The 18,867-nt window shown below is 39.0% G+C and overlaps 1 protein-coding gene and 1 long non-coding RNA gene across 16 annotated transcripts in view; one reads left to right on the top strand and one right to left on the bottom strand.

Moving 5' to 3' along the window:
• The window catches only part of ARID1B (AT-rich interaction domain 1B), a 355,979-nt gene that overhangs the window by 309,194 nt on the left and 27,918 nt on the right, over positions 1-18,867 (top strand). For 10 of the 14 annotated variants that reach the window (XM_082215164.1, XM_082215157.1, XM_082215158.1 and 7 more), the window contains 2 exons: positions 11,468-11,574; positions 12,331-12,489. In XM_082215164.1, the coding sequence (XP_082071290.1) occupies positions 11,468-11,574; positions 12,331-12,489 (266 nt within the window). The remainder of the gene's footprint in view (positions 1-11,467; positions 11,575-12,330; positions 12,490-18,867) is intronic. The other 4 variants (XM_082215167.1, XM_082215159.1, XM_082215163.1 and 1 more) reach the window with 3 other exon arrangements.
• Positions 22-18,863, bottom strand: LOC309528123. 2 transcript variants are annotated; one of them, XR_014217535.1, is made up of 4 exons: positions 13,628-18,863; positions 11,868-11,957; positions 6,599-6,708; positions 22-2,560 (listed from the first exon to the last, which is right to left on the bottom strand). It is a non-coding gene; the product is annotated as an uncharacterized lncRNA (long non-coding RNA). The 2 variants fall into 2 exon arrangements; XR_014217536.1 differs by lacking the exon at positions 22-2,560 and having other exon boundaries at positions 6,397-6,708.

Here is an 18,867-nt window from a genome sequence, read left to right as displayed (position 1 = left end):
AATGGTTGGTAACTTTTCGGGAACGGCTGTTTTTTCCAAGGTAGACACCCTTAAGGCTCCTATTCCATATCCACTTACCTGGGAGTAAGCCCTATTGAACCTGGTGGGATTACCTCTGAGTACATTAGGTTGTACTGGATGGAGCAAAGGGTTTCTTCTGTGCAGCTGGTTCTGTGTTCCTTAAAACAGGAGTTTCCTGTTATTGTATCAAATCCTGCATATGTTACAGCCTTAGGTTGTCTTCTATTTTTCCTTGAAAATGTGAACATGGCGTGTTTGAAAACTGACAGGTCTGAAAGAAGACATGTTTAAAATGTCGTAAGTTTTCTGAGGCTGGTGCAGCTGTAATTAAGCAACATAACTGACAAAATCTTAGGTTAGGAACCTGACCAACAAGGTACCAAAAGTCACTCACTGTGTTTAGAATAAAGTATAACTCTCTGGAAGTCCCAGTAATTATGTTCACAAACTGAAATAGACAAAAAAATGGACTTAACAAATAAAATTAAACATTTATATTTCTTTGCAGGAATACCATGCCAGGGATCTGTTTGTTGATGGGATTGTTCAAGTGCTCATTTGCATTTGATGTGGACTCAAACCGTTCTCCCTAGCAGTACATTATTTCTTTTCTCATTCCCATCCCCAACTATTACATTCATGAATATGTTGTAGTGTGCAATTGCATAGTAACTAGATTTCCTTTAATTACATTTAAGTCATACTCCAAATAAGCCCACTGAAATCAATGGACTTTAGCTAGTCATTACTAACAAGACCATTGATTCCAGTGGGACTACTCCGGGTGTGACTTAGTACGATACAGCCATAGAGGGCAAGGCTATCCAACCATGTACTGCTGTGATGGATGGCAAAAAAGTATAATGTGTATGCAAGACAGAGAGAGTAACTGGGTTTAATTGCTGGGTTGCAGATGACTTCTTAACATTATGTCATAATTATTGGAGAGAGGAACCACTGTTACTAACCTGCTTTCTGCAGCAGCACCTTTAGATTTCTTTTTCTTTTTAAGGCAAATCTAGCAATGGCTTCTTGTGCTTATCTGCTCAGGACACCACTGCCAGCGAAAATGGACTTCAGTTACCTTTTAAAACAAAACAAATCGGTTGCTGCTCCTGCTTCTTGCAACAGTTTTGGTTCCTCTCTCCTCTCCAGGAGCCCAAAGTAAGGCTAGTGAGCAATCCTTTCCTGCTGCTGCTGGTGCTGCTGCCTCTACTTGGCTGCTAGAGGAAAGAAGCCTATAGTCTTCTCCTAAGTTTCAAAACAGACAGGGGAGCACTTGAATACAATCATTTCCTCATTAAAAGAATAATGTGAGAACCAGCTGATTCTGTCTTTACTGTTTATAGTGATTCCTCCAAACTTTTATGAAGGTGTTACATGCTGGTAGATATTATTATCTCTCCCCCCTGCCTTCCCACCCCCATTCTATCTTTCAGATGATTTGCCTGTTGTTTAAGCAGCATGTTTATGTCGACTGTGAAATTAACTGCCTCGTAATAAAACTCAGAGGGTTTCCCCCACCCCACATACACGTATTGAAAACATGTACAGCTTCTATGATTCTGCTCCACAACGCAACCAGCCACCCAGCTCTCTTAAACATTTTAAAGTTTTTGATTGCCAAACATTGGTCCCGTTTAATTCTTTTTCTGACAGCTGAAAATGCACATTGTTGTCCTAGAGTCTCATTATACCTGTTTTTCTACTCTCTAGACAACAGTTTAGCAGAGGTATTCCCACATGTCTTATTTATAATGGTTTTGTGCTGTGTCTTCAGCAAGGGTAAGAATACAGATTGTTAATCAGGGAGATTTTTTTTAATATAAAATAAAATTGCTTCCCTTAGTGTTAGGCAGGAGGTTGTTTGTTTGCCCATGCAGCACACTTTTACTTCAGTTGAAAAGGAAAAAATCTATTGAACAGGCCATTAGATAATAGCTTGCTCCCCCCCTCCCCCGACCAGAGCTGTCCCAGGTAATACTGTGTTTGGGTTATGTAGTAATGTGTTTTGTCTGCCTGGATGAAATAAAATTACTTTTGAGCATTGAAACTGCACTATAAATCCTGGCTTGCTGTTTAGCAGCAGTAATTTTTTGCCCCTTTTACTCGGGCCCCCAGAGCTGGAAAAATAACCAACAACAAACAGATGGCAGAGTGCCCTGCCTAAGAAGATTTATGTATTGCAAAGGAATAACCAGTTTAAAGGAAGATTCACAGAGGGGTTTTTTTGTTCAGATAATTCAGCCATTCGTTATTTCATACAGTGGAAATCTGTTCAGTGCAAAATCATTTATCCTAGCAGTCTTTTGTATGGAGTAGTCATAGTATTTTTATTGTGTTCTGCATTCCAAAATATTGAATTTTTAAAATAATTGAACCATGCATCAGAGCTTTCTTTATTTCTTTTTTATTTTTGGTTTATGCATTTTTGAGATTTTCACTTCCATATTTATTAATCCATGGTATGTCCTGAAAAAATATAGTACATGCACTGGTAGTAGTGCTTGTTGTGGTTTATTTGTTTCAGCCATTGACCCTAAAAAAAAGAACAGACAAACAATGGCTTTAACCAGCAATCATAATCAAGATCATGCAAACAACCCAGAAAAATGTACTATGTTACAATAATTCATTCTATTTTAAATAAAACTCCACAGCCAGTTTCCAACCCTCAGTCTACTACAAGAAAATAAAATAATTTTATGTTGCTTTCCAGAAGTCCGAGCTTGTAACTTCTCTATTTTTGTTTACCACAATAAATTATTTTCCCCCTTGTAGATCTAACTTATTTCATGATTTTTTAGTAACTGCTGATGAAATCTATTACATGCATGTTCAAAGATGACACAGGCATATAGTAGATGTCTTCGTTTATCTCCTTCCTAAAAAATTACTGAAGTAAGCAAAAATGTATGTTGCAATAGCACTCATCCAGAATCACTGAGGGCATTTGAAATCTTAGCAGGGTCAAGGCTCAGATTGAACTTAGGCAGATCAATTAAATATTTTTTCCAAACCATGAGCACATTTTGATCACATATCAGGTTGTTGAATTGACTCTGGCCAATTGAGAAGGATCACTTTGCTCAAAAGTGTCCCTGAAGTGTAAACTTTGATTTAGCAGCTGGCAATTCTGTACCCTTGATATCATTTACAGAAAAGGCTTCCATCATTTTAGTTGTGGAGATGGGACAAGCAATTTTGGGGTACCAAATATTTAATGGGATAGAATTATTTGAATCTGTTCATATAAACTAAGCTTCAGAAGTCTAATTTCTGGCATATTTTTTACATTTAACCAGAAGTTAAGTAAATTTAAGTAGATTTATAAATAATGTGATGTGTAGGGGCCTATGATGTGTACTCTGCAAATTGTTCTACACAGTACAGCTAGCTTAAAGACACAAATTACAGCCACAAAACGACTTAACGTACTCCACTGATCAGGAAGTGTTGAGAGGAGGATATTTCATCAGCTGTGAAAGCACAGCATCACAAAACATTACAGTTTTTTGTGCTCCAAGGAAATATACTAGCATCATTATAAGGACTGGTACTGGTGCACATAGTTTGAAAATATTTTACTGGTGAGCTATTTTACCTTACCAAATCCATGATGAGAAACAAGGGCAGATTCAGACAAGCAGGAGCCTCATGACAGCCATTTAAGAATGTCCTATATGGCAGCTGCCTGCTGGCTTTAGTCATTTGGTGAAGCCCAGCATTACCATCCCTGCACTTCCCATATTTCCAAGCATATATAAGGATGCTAATGCTGGCTTCAGCCATGTGTCTGAAGGCACTAGATAACTGCCTTGGCATGTGGGTGCGGGCAACTTATATGATAATACCAGAGAGTAGGGGAGCTGTGGCCACCCAGTTGTTGCTGGGCTACAGTTCACCTCATTCCTGCCCATTGGCCATGATAACGAAGGCTGATGGGAGTCCAGCAGCATAGGGAGAGCCACAAGTTGCCCACCTCTTTTATTCAGTGCTGAATTTTAGAAGGTGGGAGGAGAGGGAGATGTTAAGCTCAAGCTTCCCTAGATAGCATGACCTGCTGCCTGGAAGCCTCAGTCCCCCAGATCTTGAGTGAAATTATTCAGTGAAGAAGGAAGGCCACTCTATCCCTAATCTAAATTGCTCTCTTTATTTATTATTACTTATGTACTACAATTGAATTTAGCATTGAAAGCAGTTTCCAGGATTCAACCATGGTGCTGCTTGGCTGTACTTTTAAGTGGTGACTCTATGGATTCTGTATATCTGGTTTCACCTCCAGAAACTAACTTAAATATAAGTTTTGCCATCATTCATGTATATAATCAAGTCGCTTTCCATCAAGAGCTGAGAAAATTGTTCTCCCTATCTCCCTGTTCCCAAGCTTATTCATTCATTAAGGAGCTCAGGATGGTGTAGAAGGTTCTCTCCCCCCCATCCCCCCTTTTATTCACACAGCAATCCTGGGGGGTAGCTAGGCTGAGAGATAGTGAATGGCCCAAAGTCACCAAATATTGCATTTTGATGCGCGCACACACCCCAACAGCTTCAATACAAATTGAGAATTGCTCATCAGGTAAAGACATACTTGCCCGGTCTCAACTCAGTGGTGTGAACATTGAGTAGGCAACTGTGATACGCATCAAAGTCTGCTGACGTACAGTAATGTGCAAACACAGCAAAAAAGAACAATTTTGATCTGTTTTAAGCCAGCAGTGTGTGCACAACCTGAGTCAGACCAGTTCTAGTCCAGTATATCTCTCCCCCCCCCCCTTTGGGCTAATGGTCTTAACCACTATTGGCACATGCTGCACATTATAGAAAGATTCAGCTACATGTAGAAACATAGTCCTCAGGATCATGGCCAAACCTGAAACCGGCATTTGTCCTATAACCACCCATGCCCATATGTACTATGAATGGGCACAGGAAAAATGACCAGCGTTTTCAGAGAGGTCCCTATTGCCCCAAATTGTAGCTCTGGTACAGGAAACAGAAAAAATCAAAAGATTATAGTTGCAGCTCTGCCAGTGGAATTTAAACAGTGTTGCAGACACCGATTTAGATGACTGTCATTTCAGCCATCTCCCTGTTCCGTTAAGAAAACATGGCAGATACAGAAAATGTCTCTTAACTAGTGTAGAGCCCCGATGCTCTGAAAGAAAACCTCCCTTGTGTAATAGGCTTCAGTGAGCAAATAATTATTTAAATAGAATCAGTGTGACTATGAATATGACAACTGTTTCTTCAGTTATAATGCCAGGGGGAGGGGGTTTAGGAGAAAGCAGTGAAGGAATTTCTTCAAAAAGACAGATGAACAGAAGGCTCCCCCCTTTTTTGTTAACAATGGTGGATATTAATTTCATTTTTGAATTTTAGTGAAAATGGTAGTGCAGTGTGTAATATTACGAAGTGCATGTGAATATACCTGTAATGCAAGTAGGGATTTATGATCAATTTTTATTGCAGGCACAAAAAGTGTTACTCCATCTACTTTTTCTTTAAAATTATTATTATTATTTTTTACACTTATGGTTTTCTTGCCGCTCAATCCAGTTGTGTCTCAACCAAAGCACATTTGCAGTTTCTGCAGCCATTTGCCTCAAACCAAAGCTCAGTGTACACTTGGGTATACAGTGCAGAAATCCTCAGTCTTTTACGGTGGCAGGCAATCCATGCACAGAGTCACATTTGGGCAAATGAAGCTGTTCCAGACACAGGGGGAAACTAGTGACTGCACGGTGATCCTTTGCTGTGAAAAGCTGGTTATTCTGGGCAGTCATGCAGTTTTGCATAATCTGTCTCCTACTGATTCAGACTTCAGAATCCATTTTTTAAAGATGGCCTTACATTGCAGAAATGTTGGGGGGAGGATGTTTCTGGGCATATGCTCTGATACGGAGCTCTGCTGCCAAGCTCATATCACTGGGCTTAAAGTGAGCCTTCGTGCAAGGACCAGATCTCGAGCTGGAATGATATATGCACAAAACTGTCCCATACAGCTCCATTCAATATATGCCTGAACTGGAGCTCCTGCAAAGTTTTTGGTCAGGCTGTCCCTTTTAAAATAAAGGGCAGGTGTGTGTGTAACATTGTTAGATTCTGCTGCAGATACACATTTACTCTCCTCACAGCAACCTTGCTTTTTCTGTATGTTTTAGTCCACAAGACCAAATGACATGAGCTATTCCACCCACCAACCCCCCTTTTTAAACAAAGCAATGAGCACTCACCTCTCTTTCTTTCCTGCCTCAAAGCCAAATCAACCCTTTACTTTTTCTAGCAGATAGGGTGTGATTTTCCACGTTTCACTTGATACAACCCAAAACACCTTGGTACAGAATCACAGTTAAAATCGAAGGCCACAAACCGTCCAAATGTTTTCTTACAGAGGCTTAAGACCACATTGGGTTGGTGGCAGCTAAAGTACTGGGCTGCTTGGAACATAGGTTTATACGAAGTCTAGCATGTAGTCTTGGGCAGATCTCTCAGCCAAACCTTTCTCACCAGGTTGTTGTGACTTTAAACTCATTGTGTGGTAGTGCACCCATGGTTTGCACACAGACAGTTGTACCTTCAATCCCCAGATGGAACGGTCTTGTTTAGGAGAACTGAAAGGGACTCCTTCCTCAGTCGGAGAGGACAGTGCTAGGCTGGTAGTCTGACTGCGTTAGGCAGCAGCATCTGGAGGAAGAAGGGGAAGTAAATGTAATCAAATATTTTTACTGGTTCTGGTGGATTGGACCCAGAATTGTTAAGTCCCGGCCTGGGCTCTTCCTGAAGAATCCAAAATTCAGCCTAATGATTTGCTGTGGGCTGTTTTCCCACAGACTGATCACCATTGCCTCTCCTATAGGACAAGCATGGCATCTAGCCCAGGAATACAGATCCCTGACTGTATCTTAAGATACTTGACTGCAGTTTAACTCACATGTGAGCTAAGTTTGGTGTGGTGTATAGCTAGAACAGGACCTTGACCCATATTTTCTTTTTTAAATTATTCTGACTTTCAACTTCTTATAATAAAGCCTGGGGCTAGTTCTTGGAACCTATTCACTCTACATTGCAACTCTTTTTCAATCACAGATTTCCCTGTTATCTTCTTCTTTTTAATGTTTTATATATTTGTAGTTTGTGGGCAGGATCATTAGGGTCACTGGAGAAGAGAGTGTGTGTGCGCACGCACGTGCCTTAATTTGCTGGAATTGTGACAATAGTGTTCTTTCACTGTTTGAAAAGGGGTCAAAATAATACCCTCAGTTTGTCATTGGACTAGAAAGCAAAGGGATACCAGCCGCAAATCCCTTGGAAGCATTCTTGTAAGTCTTTACAAAGCATTTCAACAAAGGATAAAGAAATACCTATGGATGCTACACAAAAGACTATAGTAGTACTTCTTTCTCAAGATGACATGGTAACTTAGATCCAACTGTTGTTGTGAGCAATTAGTCCTGTGCAATGCAATGCAGATGTTGATGTGCAACTGGATTTGCATCTGAATCTGCACCAGTAACGCACATGGAAGGCTTCTTATAGACCCTGTTGCTTGATTGGGGCAGCTCATAAGAAGTACGTATCAAATGCTCTATAGCCCAGCCTTTTTCTCTGGATCATAATCACTCAAAAATTTATTTACAATTTTCAGATTTTATCACCCTTGCAAAATCTTTCTTCAGGCAGCTGAACTGGCCACCTGAAGATTTCACTGCTAGCACAAACTGCTGTTCTGCACAACATAACCACTCCAGCATCATTCAGAAAGCTTGCAGTGGCATCACACAAACTTACAGCTAGTGAATTGGCAACCAAATTCAGACTTCCCACTACTGCAGTTAGATTCAAGTAGGAAAAATGCTGGCCACAAGTAGAGTGGTCTTTTGCTTCTGCCCTAAGTCCCACAGCTGTCTCCAGAGCAAATGGGTGGGGTCAGAAATGCAACTTGGATGACCTTGTGCATTTAGTCACTCTTTGGTTGCTTTGTTATCATTTTACTTCCATTCATAAAAAACACTGGCTGTTTCTCACTTATTGCATTGTTTGGAAATAGACATCTTGTTCCCATTTTTAAATATACAAGACTGAAACTACTTTTTTAAAGCCAAGTACTGTAGTAATTTCCACATTACAATATTTCAAATGCCTTGTTTGGCCTACAAACGCACCACAGCAACTTACAAATAAGCCTATGGCAGTTCAGAGATGAGTATTGAGTATATAGTTAGCTGTAAACTCGTGCGGCACATGGCTGGGTAGGTTTTTTGGCAGAGCCGTTCTCCCAACCTGCAGTGATGTGATGCTAAAGATATTAGCAAATTAGCACCATGAAGCTTGCCAGCTTATTCGCCAGAGTCTTGCTTGCTCTCTCACTGCTGTAATTAAAACTAATTATTTTCTAAAACATAGTAATACATGAATATGTGCAATAATCATTTTGTAGTGGGCAATCTGTGAAGTTTTTTAAAGCTCCCCCCTTCCCCTTTGGCTTGTTCTCCCACATGTTGGCTGCTGAGTAAAACACTGCATTATCATTTTACAGAAAAGCAAAGCAGCCCAATAATAATCAGGCTAGATTTTTATTATTCTGCAATATCCATCATATTTTATTTAGCCTTTCCTTCCCCGTCTACTATTTTTAAACACATTTTGCATAGTTAACAAAAATGTGTTGAGCTTAGTTAGCTATATGTTCTATACCAAAGGTGGCGCTCCTTTTGCTAACATACATTTGTGACTGCATTGAGATCTGCAGGCTTCTTTTTTATTTTGGAGGGTAATAACAGAAATGGAAGTTCAACTAATAATATTTACCTATTATGTAGCAGAAACTAAAAATGTTAAAAAATGCTTATACTTTAAAATTTGGTTTAGCCACTGTATATTCCATGGAGATTGCAAATACTCTTAAGAATACTCTCTCTCTCTCTCTCTCTCTCCCTCTCTCTCTCTCTCCCTCTTACGGTGGCAACTGTATACATAGTACTCTGCAGAATTCTTAAGGGGGAAAGTGAAATGCCCCAAGGCTTGTATTCTAGAATAGTAGGAAATAGACCAAGTTGGGGGAGGCAGAGACAAGAATAGGAAGGACGGAAGGAATGTAAACAGCAAATTTAAAATATTACAATTCAATCATTTACACGTGTCCAGTCAAAAGTGAGTCCCACTGAGTTCAGGGGAGCTTATTCCCAATTGAGTGTGTATAAGGTTAGGCTGTAATCTGAACCACACTGACCAAGGAGTAAGGCCCATTGAACTCAACAGGACTTAGATCTGAATCTTAGATCTGCAATTGCCTTGCAGCAGTTTAAAGCAAAGGCCTCTTGGAAAAAGTGAGAGATGACACTATGCACATATTGGCCAGGGACTTTGATGCATGGGGACAGCAAGGGGAAATGTGTGAAGTCAGATGAGAGAGTAAGAAACATTTGGGTAACTGACGATGGTAGAGTTGGAGGGTATAATAATTGATAATAAAGGACCAAGAGATTTAGGCAAGGTTTTGGAGACCTATAAAGGTAAGTCCAACCTGGATAAAGGAGAGGGTATGGGAAACCATGTACAGATTTGAGGAGGGGATCAAGCAGTGGGAAAGGCAAATGATTTGTGTAGTGGCATTTTAGAGAGAAGTGAAAAGGCTGAGACATGACAGGGAATGCTGAAAGGGATGTTTCTTGAATCACATCATTAAGATGTTTTGCTCTCATTCAAACCTTTGGGATCTGGTAGGCTGAGAATTTAAGAAATTATTCCCCCCTCCCCAAATAATTTTACTGGTTTTCATGTAAATACAAGAACAACATATAACTACAGTAACTTGTCCAGTGGTACATCCTTAGAAATTGTTGTTTTTAAAGTATTCATTCCACAGTGTGAGCTTGCACTGTTTGTTCACACAGTTTTATACTGTACAGAGAAAACACAATATACATAATTGATCTGAATCTTTCTTTTGACTTTCGGCTTTGAAACATGAAATTCAGGAAAAATGTGACAATAGCTCAATACTGCACTTTTCCCACCTTCAAAACAATGAGAAGAAAATGAACATTTCTTTTGCACACCTCTGGAAAGTGTCTGCATAAGTGTTATCTGAACGAGAATGATCAGCATTCAGCTATTTTCCCAGCTGACTTCTTTAAGAAGGAAAATAGCTGAATACCCACATCGGCCACAGAACAGATCTACAGAATAATTTACAAGTTGAAGAATGTAGTTGAGTAGGTTGTAGGCTTGGGAATTGGCAACTAAGAGGCTCAGAGAAATATTATGTGATATTTTATAGTGTAATCATACAGATTTTATTGTGGTACTCAGATAACATACCACAAGGGCCAATTCAGACCTTAATTTATTAGTTGGAACAGCTGATGTGAGAATCATTCACACTTCTGTTTTTCCACTAATGAAGTCATATATGAAACATTGCCACATGAATCTGACCCATAAAGGAGTTCCATGGGCACAAGAGTTTGGGTCAGAACACAACTCCACCTGCAAGATCTGTTTATCAGTGATGGGGACATTAAGAGGGAAACAGAAGCAGGAGTATTTCTTGTGTTTGTTGTTCCCACTTATGATAGGTTGCCTTATTTCAAAAAGTGAAAATTTGTTGAGCTTTTTTAGACAAAAGCTGGGTTTTTTTAAAATTCCAATGTGGGCCGCCATATGCCCGGATTTTCCCAGATATTTTAACAGATTTCTGAAAATTCCCCTGGACGCTATTTTCGGCAGACAACTCCCAGATATGTCCAGGAAATTCTGGACGTATGGCAGCCCTAAACTTATGAAGTAAGCATCCAAATTGACCATAAGTCAACTGGTGCTTGTTCACATCTATGAAAGTACAAAGGAACCTGTTCCTGCACTGGTGGCACTGAAAATGCTCTCATGAAACCAAATCATCAGTTTCTATTATACTGCCACTTTCCAGGTAGCTACAAACTCATCCTTGGGCCTGGATACTCTGGGGTGCTGTATTATTGCATAATAAGTATGCATTATATAGTGACTGCTAAAATGCTAGGAACCAAAGTAGCTTTTCATAATGAAAACATTTGTGCTTGAGAAAGTGACTTAAGAATCAAACATAGTTTGTTACTCCACAAATCCAAGAGGTGCCTAATGAAGTTGTCCGCAATTTTTCAGCATTACCATGGCAAGCATGTATGGTTTGGATTATATTGCTGTCAGTTATTAAAGTGAGTCACTCAATAATTAGATATTAAAATTAGACCTTAAAACTGTGTTTCAGGTTTGTAGAGTGATTATGTGGGTGTACTAATTTGGAGACATTTTCTCCTATTGCACTTAACTTGTGAGATCTAAAGGACTTTTCAGCCTCTGTAAAAGATGGAGTATTGATATATTCCAGTTTCTTGTATCATCAGTTTTCGACACACCGAGAAGTCAACCTTGATGCTAAATCGTACCTCCTGTTTTTGATTAGCCCCTATGGGTCTTGCAGATATGATGACTCCAGGCGAGTCCAAACTGCCCATCCCTCTCAAGCCAGATGGAAAAGAAGATGGGCCTCCTCAGTTTGAGAGCAAAAAGGTACTTCCCTCACCTGCATGTGATGTTGGTTTGGCGCAGCAGAACTCTGCTATTTTGTCCTTCATTCTCTGATTTGAGCTTGCCCTTTTCTGTTCTATCCCGCATGCTCTTTTCCATTCACATGCAATCTGGTTTTTTTTATGTTGTTTTATTTTCTTCCCCTCATTGTGTGGATCTGAAAGTTACTAGTTCTTATGGCATTGTAACTCGCGGGGGCAAGGGAACATATGGAAAACCTTGTGGGGAAATTGAGCTACGCCACTGGGTGCGCGGGGGGCGGGGATGGGTCTTACCTTGGTACTTACAGCCATTTCCTCTATCTTCGGTTATATATAGCTTCCTGTTTTGGCCGTTTCAGCAGCAGCATACTTTTGCTTTCCTGCCTTATTTGATAAAAATAAGGTGAACAGCTTTATTTATTTTTTTCTCTTTATCTCATAAGGGGAAACCCATGCTTGATACTCCATTTAGCTTGAGGGAAGCATGGTGGCATAGCTACTTCAGCCAAGCATCCAGCAAACTTTCCAAATTATATAATAATGTCGTTTTGATAATTTACGTATTATTCTATCTATATATTTATTTATTTACATGTATATGTGTTTTCTGTGTGTGTCTCTGTGTGTTTCTCTCTCTCTATGTTTTATATAGTTAAAAAGAAAAAAAATGGTCAATCTGTTTAAACTGGATGTATTTTTTTCATTTTTAATAAAGTTTGCCCTGCCTTTGTCCTCTTTTTTTATTCCTCTACCACAGGATAGCTACATCTCTCAGGGTATTTCACAGCCCCCAACCCCAGGCAACCTGCCAGTCCCTTCCCCAATGTCCCCAAGTTCTGCTAGCATCTCCTCATTTCATGGAGATGAAAGTGATAGCATTGGCAGCCCAGGCTGGCCAAAGACTCCATCAAGCCCTGTAAGTGGCTCTGGCTTTTGTTTTGGTTTTTTTGTACTTATTATATTTTAATGCTTGCTTGTTTGTTTTATAGATTCTTTCCTTCATTATTTATCCACTAAAGGATTTTCTTTCTTTGTAATGACAGAGGAGGCTAAATTCTGCCCTAAGTTATGTTCCTGCAGCTCATTGTTTGACTCGGTTCTAGGGGGGAACAGAGCTTGCTTGGCTGAGGGCAAAATTTAGTCCAGTCCTTTTATATAAAAAGAAGATTAAATTTATGTATATCACAGAAGTTGGCTTTTCTTGTAATACAGCAGATGTTGTGAAGAAAACATATTTCTCATAATGCATCAGCTTACAGAGCATGCTAACTGTGTTGGTTAAGGACATTTTGTCTCAGTTACTGGGTCCAAACTCTTTGCAAAATTGTTTCCCCCCCATTTGGGTGTTGAGTAGCATTACCATCTAAAAACAGGAATAAAACTCTCCTTTCTTGAGGAATTGGGTGATTTCTGAGTGTACATTATAGTTTGGAGCAATCATAATCTCCAAATACCCAAACCTGTTTGCTGTCATAAAAATATTATACAGGATAAAATTGTATTTATACATTACAGGAAAGTTACTTTTTCAATTTGACAGTATCCACTTGCACTTAAAAAACACATGTAGTCTTCAGATAGCATTGTAGTTTCAGAAGTATTTGTTCATTAAACACAAAATGATTTTGAATAGGATGATGCTGAAATAAAACTGCTAGCACATTTTTCAAACCTACGCAGGGTCTGCTATGGATTTAAATTGCATTGCAGGAGGTTGGACTAGATTACCCTTGGGATCCCTTCCAATTCTACACTTCTTTAATTCAACTAAACAATTGTTCTAGTGGAAGCCAGCACAAGTCCTGCTAATGCAATGGGGCTTCCACCCCATGTTCTCCTCTTGTACCCCCCATGCTCCCGACCCAGATTGGCTCTGGGAGGTTGGGAGACACACACACCCCAGAGCAATGCAGGGGGGAGGAGAGGGGAATTTGTTCCATCTAGCAACCCGAAGTGCTTTCGCTGACAGAACGATCATAATGTTGAATTCCTCCTAAAATCTTAACATGTTTTATTTAACCACTGCAATTTCGTTAGACAAATAAATAACTTACTTTAAATAAATTTTGGAGTCCTGACAGCATGAAGAATGGGATGTTCATGTCATCAGTTGCAATGATCACTAAACATACTGAAGGGTCTTCAGTTTAGGATTTAACTGGATTTTCACCAGGACACCTTAATGGAAAAGAAAATTCCAGAAGACAATAAGAGAAAATATTATATAAAGGGTTCGGAGGGGGAAATGATCTCTAAGAAGATATTTTCTTAAGAAATATTTTATTAGTATCTGATTTCATCAGACAAATACTTGATCCAAACTTAGAAAAAGACATGCAGCTGACTCCCAAAACAGCAGCACTTGGTCTAGTTCCCACCTCCATGCTGTCTAATACAAGGACATACCAATTCCCCGATTTTCTAGTCTTCTGCATTTCCCCGTACCACTCCATATCACTGGTGGCCATTGGCAGAGAGACACTGAATATGATTATATTAAGGCACATGTACTAGTGGGAAGCTGCCAGCCCATGAACCAGATGAGAACTGAGGGGCTTCCCCAACCAAACCACACACACAGGCTTGAAAATAACCTTCCATTGGAGCCACAGGAAGGCTATTCTCAAGCCTAATTGCCGCACCAGAAGGAACACACTACAGCTCCACTTCCAAAACTCACCACCTTCACCTGCTGCAATTGGACTTGAAAATAGCCTCCTGCTGGTGCGGTGCCAAACAATGGCTGTGTTCAGGCTCCATCAAGCCAGCTGCAATCTCCATTAAGATCACGCTCCCTGGCAATCAGGCATGTAAAAACTAGAATTCCCCCTTCAAGCCTAATTGCTTTGGGCTGGGGTGGGTGTGATATATGGTCTACATTTGGGTGCCCACTGTGACCCTTACCCACTTTTGTTTTGACGCCACTCGTGACTTCCAGAAGGTTGTCTATGGGATAACATACCCTAGGGCTGAAATAGGTTCCCCAACTCTGTATTAGACATTATGGAAAAGGTCACGGTTGATATACATACAGCTGCTGCTTTTAGTGACAGCCATGTGTTTATCTGGTTTGGTTCGTGAAGATTAAAACAATCCAGTGTCCCAAAAATGAAAAACAATATTTCCAGGCAAATTGTTTCTCTTAAGAGTAGATTGCTAAGCTTTTATCAGTGGGCAAAATGAATACCAGCACAAAAGTCACATGCAAAAAGAAAAAGAAAGGTAACTAATATTTTAAATAAGTGCATTATGTTCTAGAGGGTTTTTGGAGATATGTGCTCGTAGCCCTTAGTGTGAAAGCATCAACAAAAGTAGAGAGGAACTAGGGAAAGAGGGCAATGACTTTGAGTCTCAGAAGGCATATGGTGGTGTGTGTTCCCTCTAATGTCAAAACTGGCCATGCCTGAATGCTTATCTAAATGGACAACTCTGCAAAGAAGAAATTTATTGTATTTTCTTGAGTATTTTACTTTTTCTTAAATGGGCACAGAGAGGCATTAAGTGCATAGACAGTCTTTTTAAATATTTCTGGAAATGCAGAACATCTTTACGGTAGAAAATATGTATTCATGAGTTCTTTAAGCTGTTATTCATCCCCAGGGGAGCCTGTTAGAAATGCATGTTTTGTTTCTGCATAAATTAAAGAGAACCATTTCAGATTTTTTTTGGGATAGAGAAGGTGGGAGTAATTACCTTTCTGTTTTCAATTTAGAGTAAACACTCACTTCAGATATAGTTCTTAGAATTTATTGTAAAACTTTTTCCGAAGACATATCTATGATTTGATTGAGTTTAAAAGTAATAAGGAACTAGAAAAGAAATCACTTGGGTTAGGTATATATTCTTCCTTTTACCATAATCCTTTGATTTCAGTGAAAATTATTTCAAAGAAGCAAATTTCAGATCAGGGTGCTAAACTATATAGATATATTTGGGCTACCAAATTATCTGGTTATCAGATTTTACTAACCTTATCAATTATCAGATCTGGGTGTTCAGGATAGCAGCTTTGTATTCTTTATATCAATTGGCTGGAAGATACCAAAAACCATATCCAACATCTGATCAGATTCTTCACATATTTCTAGCAGAGAGTGAGTTCTAGAGCTGGCATGCTTTTCAGGAAAATATGAAGACACTGCGTTGAGTAATTATCTACTGAGAGAATTTCAAACTGGGTATCTTCAATTCTGCTGTTAATAGGATCAGTTTATGTTTACTCTGTGTACATAAATAGAATAGCAATAAATGGCATATTTGAGAGAATATGTGTGTGAGCACACAAATTTGGAACTCTTAAATTCTTCACTGTGGGTATCATCAGTATACAAAGCCAAGTATCTGTAGTACCCCGAAGGCATACCGAGAAGGGCTGCTAGTCAGTGGCACATGATTTGCATGCAAAAGGTCTCATCCCTAGTGTTTCCAGGTAGAAGTGGGAAAGACTCCCACCTGAGAGCTGCTGCTAGTCAGTGTTGACAATACTAAGCTAGACCTGGTCTTAGTATAAAGTATCTTCCTATATATTTGAAGAGATTGCTTCCCTCCAGGGGCCCCTGCCGTACACAGCCTTTCTGTGTACACAGATTCTGCCTCACACAATGAGAGTCATTTCCCCCATTAATATATAACATAGAGTGAACATGTAAGATAGCCAGCAATCACCAAGGAATGTTAACAATACCCCATGTGTTCAATTAATGTCCAGATATACAGAGATAAGTTAGTAAATGTGGACAACACTATAATAGTTATAATAAACAATCACTAGTTTAGCTACCATTCTGGAAATTGACCAGATATATGCAAGATAATCTATGGATTTTGGCCATGCACAATAACATATACAAATTACAGGATGGTGAATGCTCCCCCAATGAAGGCTATGCAGTCTTCAGAATTTTTCAGGCACTCAAAAATTGATGTGCACTGAACTTTGCTATAGTTCACCTGTGACTATTTATTCCTAGATGCACATGCTTGCAGAGGTGTGTTGCATGAACACATGGGAACAAATGTTCACTACAATGTAACTGTTGAGAACAGACAGGTTTGGAATAATAAATGCACAACCACTGTCCGCGTACATCAGCATACTTTTCCAGTCACAAATGTTTTAAATACTGGATAACACACATCTGATACAGAAATTATATTATTTACTCATCTTGTTTCAGAAGGCTTTCATCAAGCAATACTTTTGGTTAACTTAATACCAGCACAATGACTTTACTTACACTGCTGTACATCAACAAAACCATTTGAGGCTACATTCATTATTCTTTACTATTTACTCCCGCTTTAATTTTTGCACTGACTTCAGTTCATAGTTTATCGATTTTACAATGCAATAAATATTAGAATTGTGAAGTATAAAACTTTACTTGAAGGAAGTATGTTCTATAGGCAGAATCTGGCCATACAAAGCTGCTGTAATATGGGCTTGACCAAGCAGTTGCATGTGCAAAATGTGAATTTTTTAATGTTTTTAGCTGTGGGGTGCAGACAGCAGAAATCAAGCCCTCTGTGGAAAGATTTTTTCCTTATTCTTCTGAAGTTAATATTTCATTTTAGAGGAAAATTGCACCTACTTCACTGAGCTTGACAGCCTGAAAGCTCCTGCAGTGAGAAGCCCTTCTTTCCTTCTGTAAATAGTAATGTTTTCAGATTATGTTGTCACTTTGTGGCCTGTTGCCATCTCTTTGAAAAGTGACTTTTCTTTATGTAGACAGTACAAGTGCCCAGCAAAGAAAAGACGGTAAACTACTTCCCCTTTTTTGATGATATAGCTTTATAAGAAGAAGTATTTCACTGTGTAAAATTGAAAAACCTTTGTTTGGCCATTAAGTCTGAATGTTTCTTGTAATAGGCAATTGGAATGGCAGCTGAGTGAAAAATTATTAAGGGTTATATTATTAAGGGATAACATGTGCTGCAAATATTGAGCATGTGGAATCACAAGTAAGAAAATATAAAAATTAATTAACAATAGTAGTGTTGGCTGCAATAATTAGTTGTTTGGGGGCAATAAATCATTTCTTTGTTTGCTTCCCTGCATTCCAAATATATTGACGTATCCAAAATGATATTGTGAATATATGTGAAATATCTATAGCCCTTTTTGCCTTTTTAAAAATTCACTAAAATAGCTTACTATGCAATTGTTTTTAAGGGCAAAGTTGATAAAGAATTAATACCCTCCTAAATTAAGCAGGAGGAAAGGCAATAAGATGTGCCACATTCTCCTGTTGCAACCCTCCATTTGCATCTAGTAAACCCCAATTCAACCTAAGTAATTAACAAGTGTCCCTTTGGTAAATATGCTAAAATCAAATTGATACTGTCCTTTATTTCAGAATGTGACCAACAACTTTACATAAGAAGCATCACTGTGAATAAATGAGAATTTTGTATATAAAGCAAAAAAGCTTTATAGAGCCAAGGTGATTTGGTTAATTAAAAACAATGGACTCCATCCCAAGCAGGAAAGTCAGTGAAACAAGATGAGACCTTGGCAACTGCCCCAACATCAAGCAACTATTGCTATCATCATTTTAAAGAGTTTTTGCCCCTTCAGCTTCACATGCAGGTGGTACAAAGGGATGTAGGGGAAGAAATGATATGTCATGTTTGAATGACTCGGGACAGGGTTTCATAAACAACACAGAATTAGAATTGAGCTCAGAAGACCATAGGAAGACCCTAGAAAACTGATAAAAGGTACTTTTGATAGCTCATGCACTGCAACTGAGTGAGAACATTTTTAATAACCGTGTTGACTTACTTTTAACAACTTTTTAGCCAGATATAGCAAGAAACCAGATTTGGCAAAATTGACTTGACCTGTTCCATTCTACGATTATTTCTTCAGAAGTGTAGGTTTCCCACCCTTAGCTCTTCACTCTCATATCTGGTGGCATTCATTTTAAGGTGAATTTCCAAGCAATCTTTTTTCTTTTCCTCCTATATCATATAGCTTAATGAAACTACGTTATGAATGACTTGAGGCATCATCAGAAACTTGCCTTCTGAGATCCAAAGTTCATGTATAAGGGCAAAACATAAAAAATCATAAAAGGGGGAGTTTGGGCCCTTTGTTTTACCAAATCAGATGAGCAAACTGCAGCATGTGGACAGAATGTATTGTTTGTGCCTGAACTAGTAGCCTTCATTCCTGCCTGTTGTGTGATAGCTTTAGTTTAACATCCTCTCTTTGTCACCATTGTGAGTTTCTTACTATCTTTTCCCTTCTTGCCCCCTACCCCAATGCTTTTTTAAAAAATGCTTTTGCTTT

Source organism: Podarcis vaucheri, assembly GCF_965113315.1.
Source record: "Podarcis vaucheri genome assembly, chromosome: 3".
NCBI lineage: Eukaryota > Metazoa > Chordata > Lepidosauria > Squamata > Lacertidae > Podarcis > Podarcis vaucheri.
The sequence above is the reverse complement of the archived record's forward strand: the minus strand, read 5'-3'. Positions and strand labels throughout refer to the sequence as shown.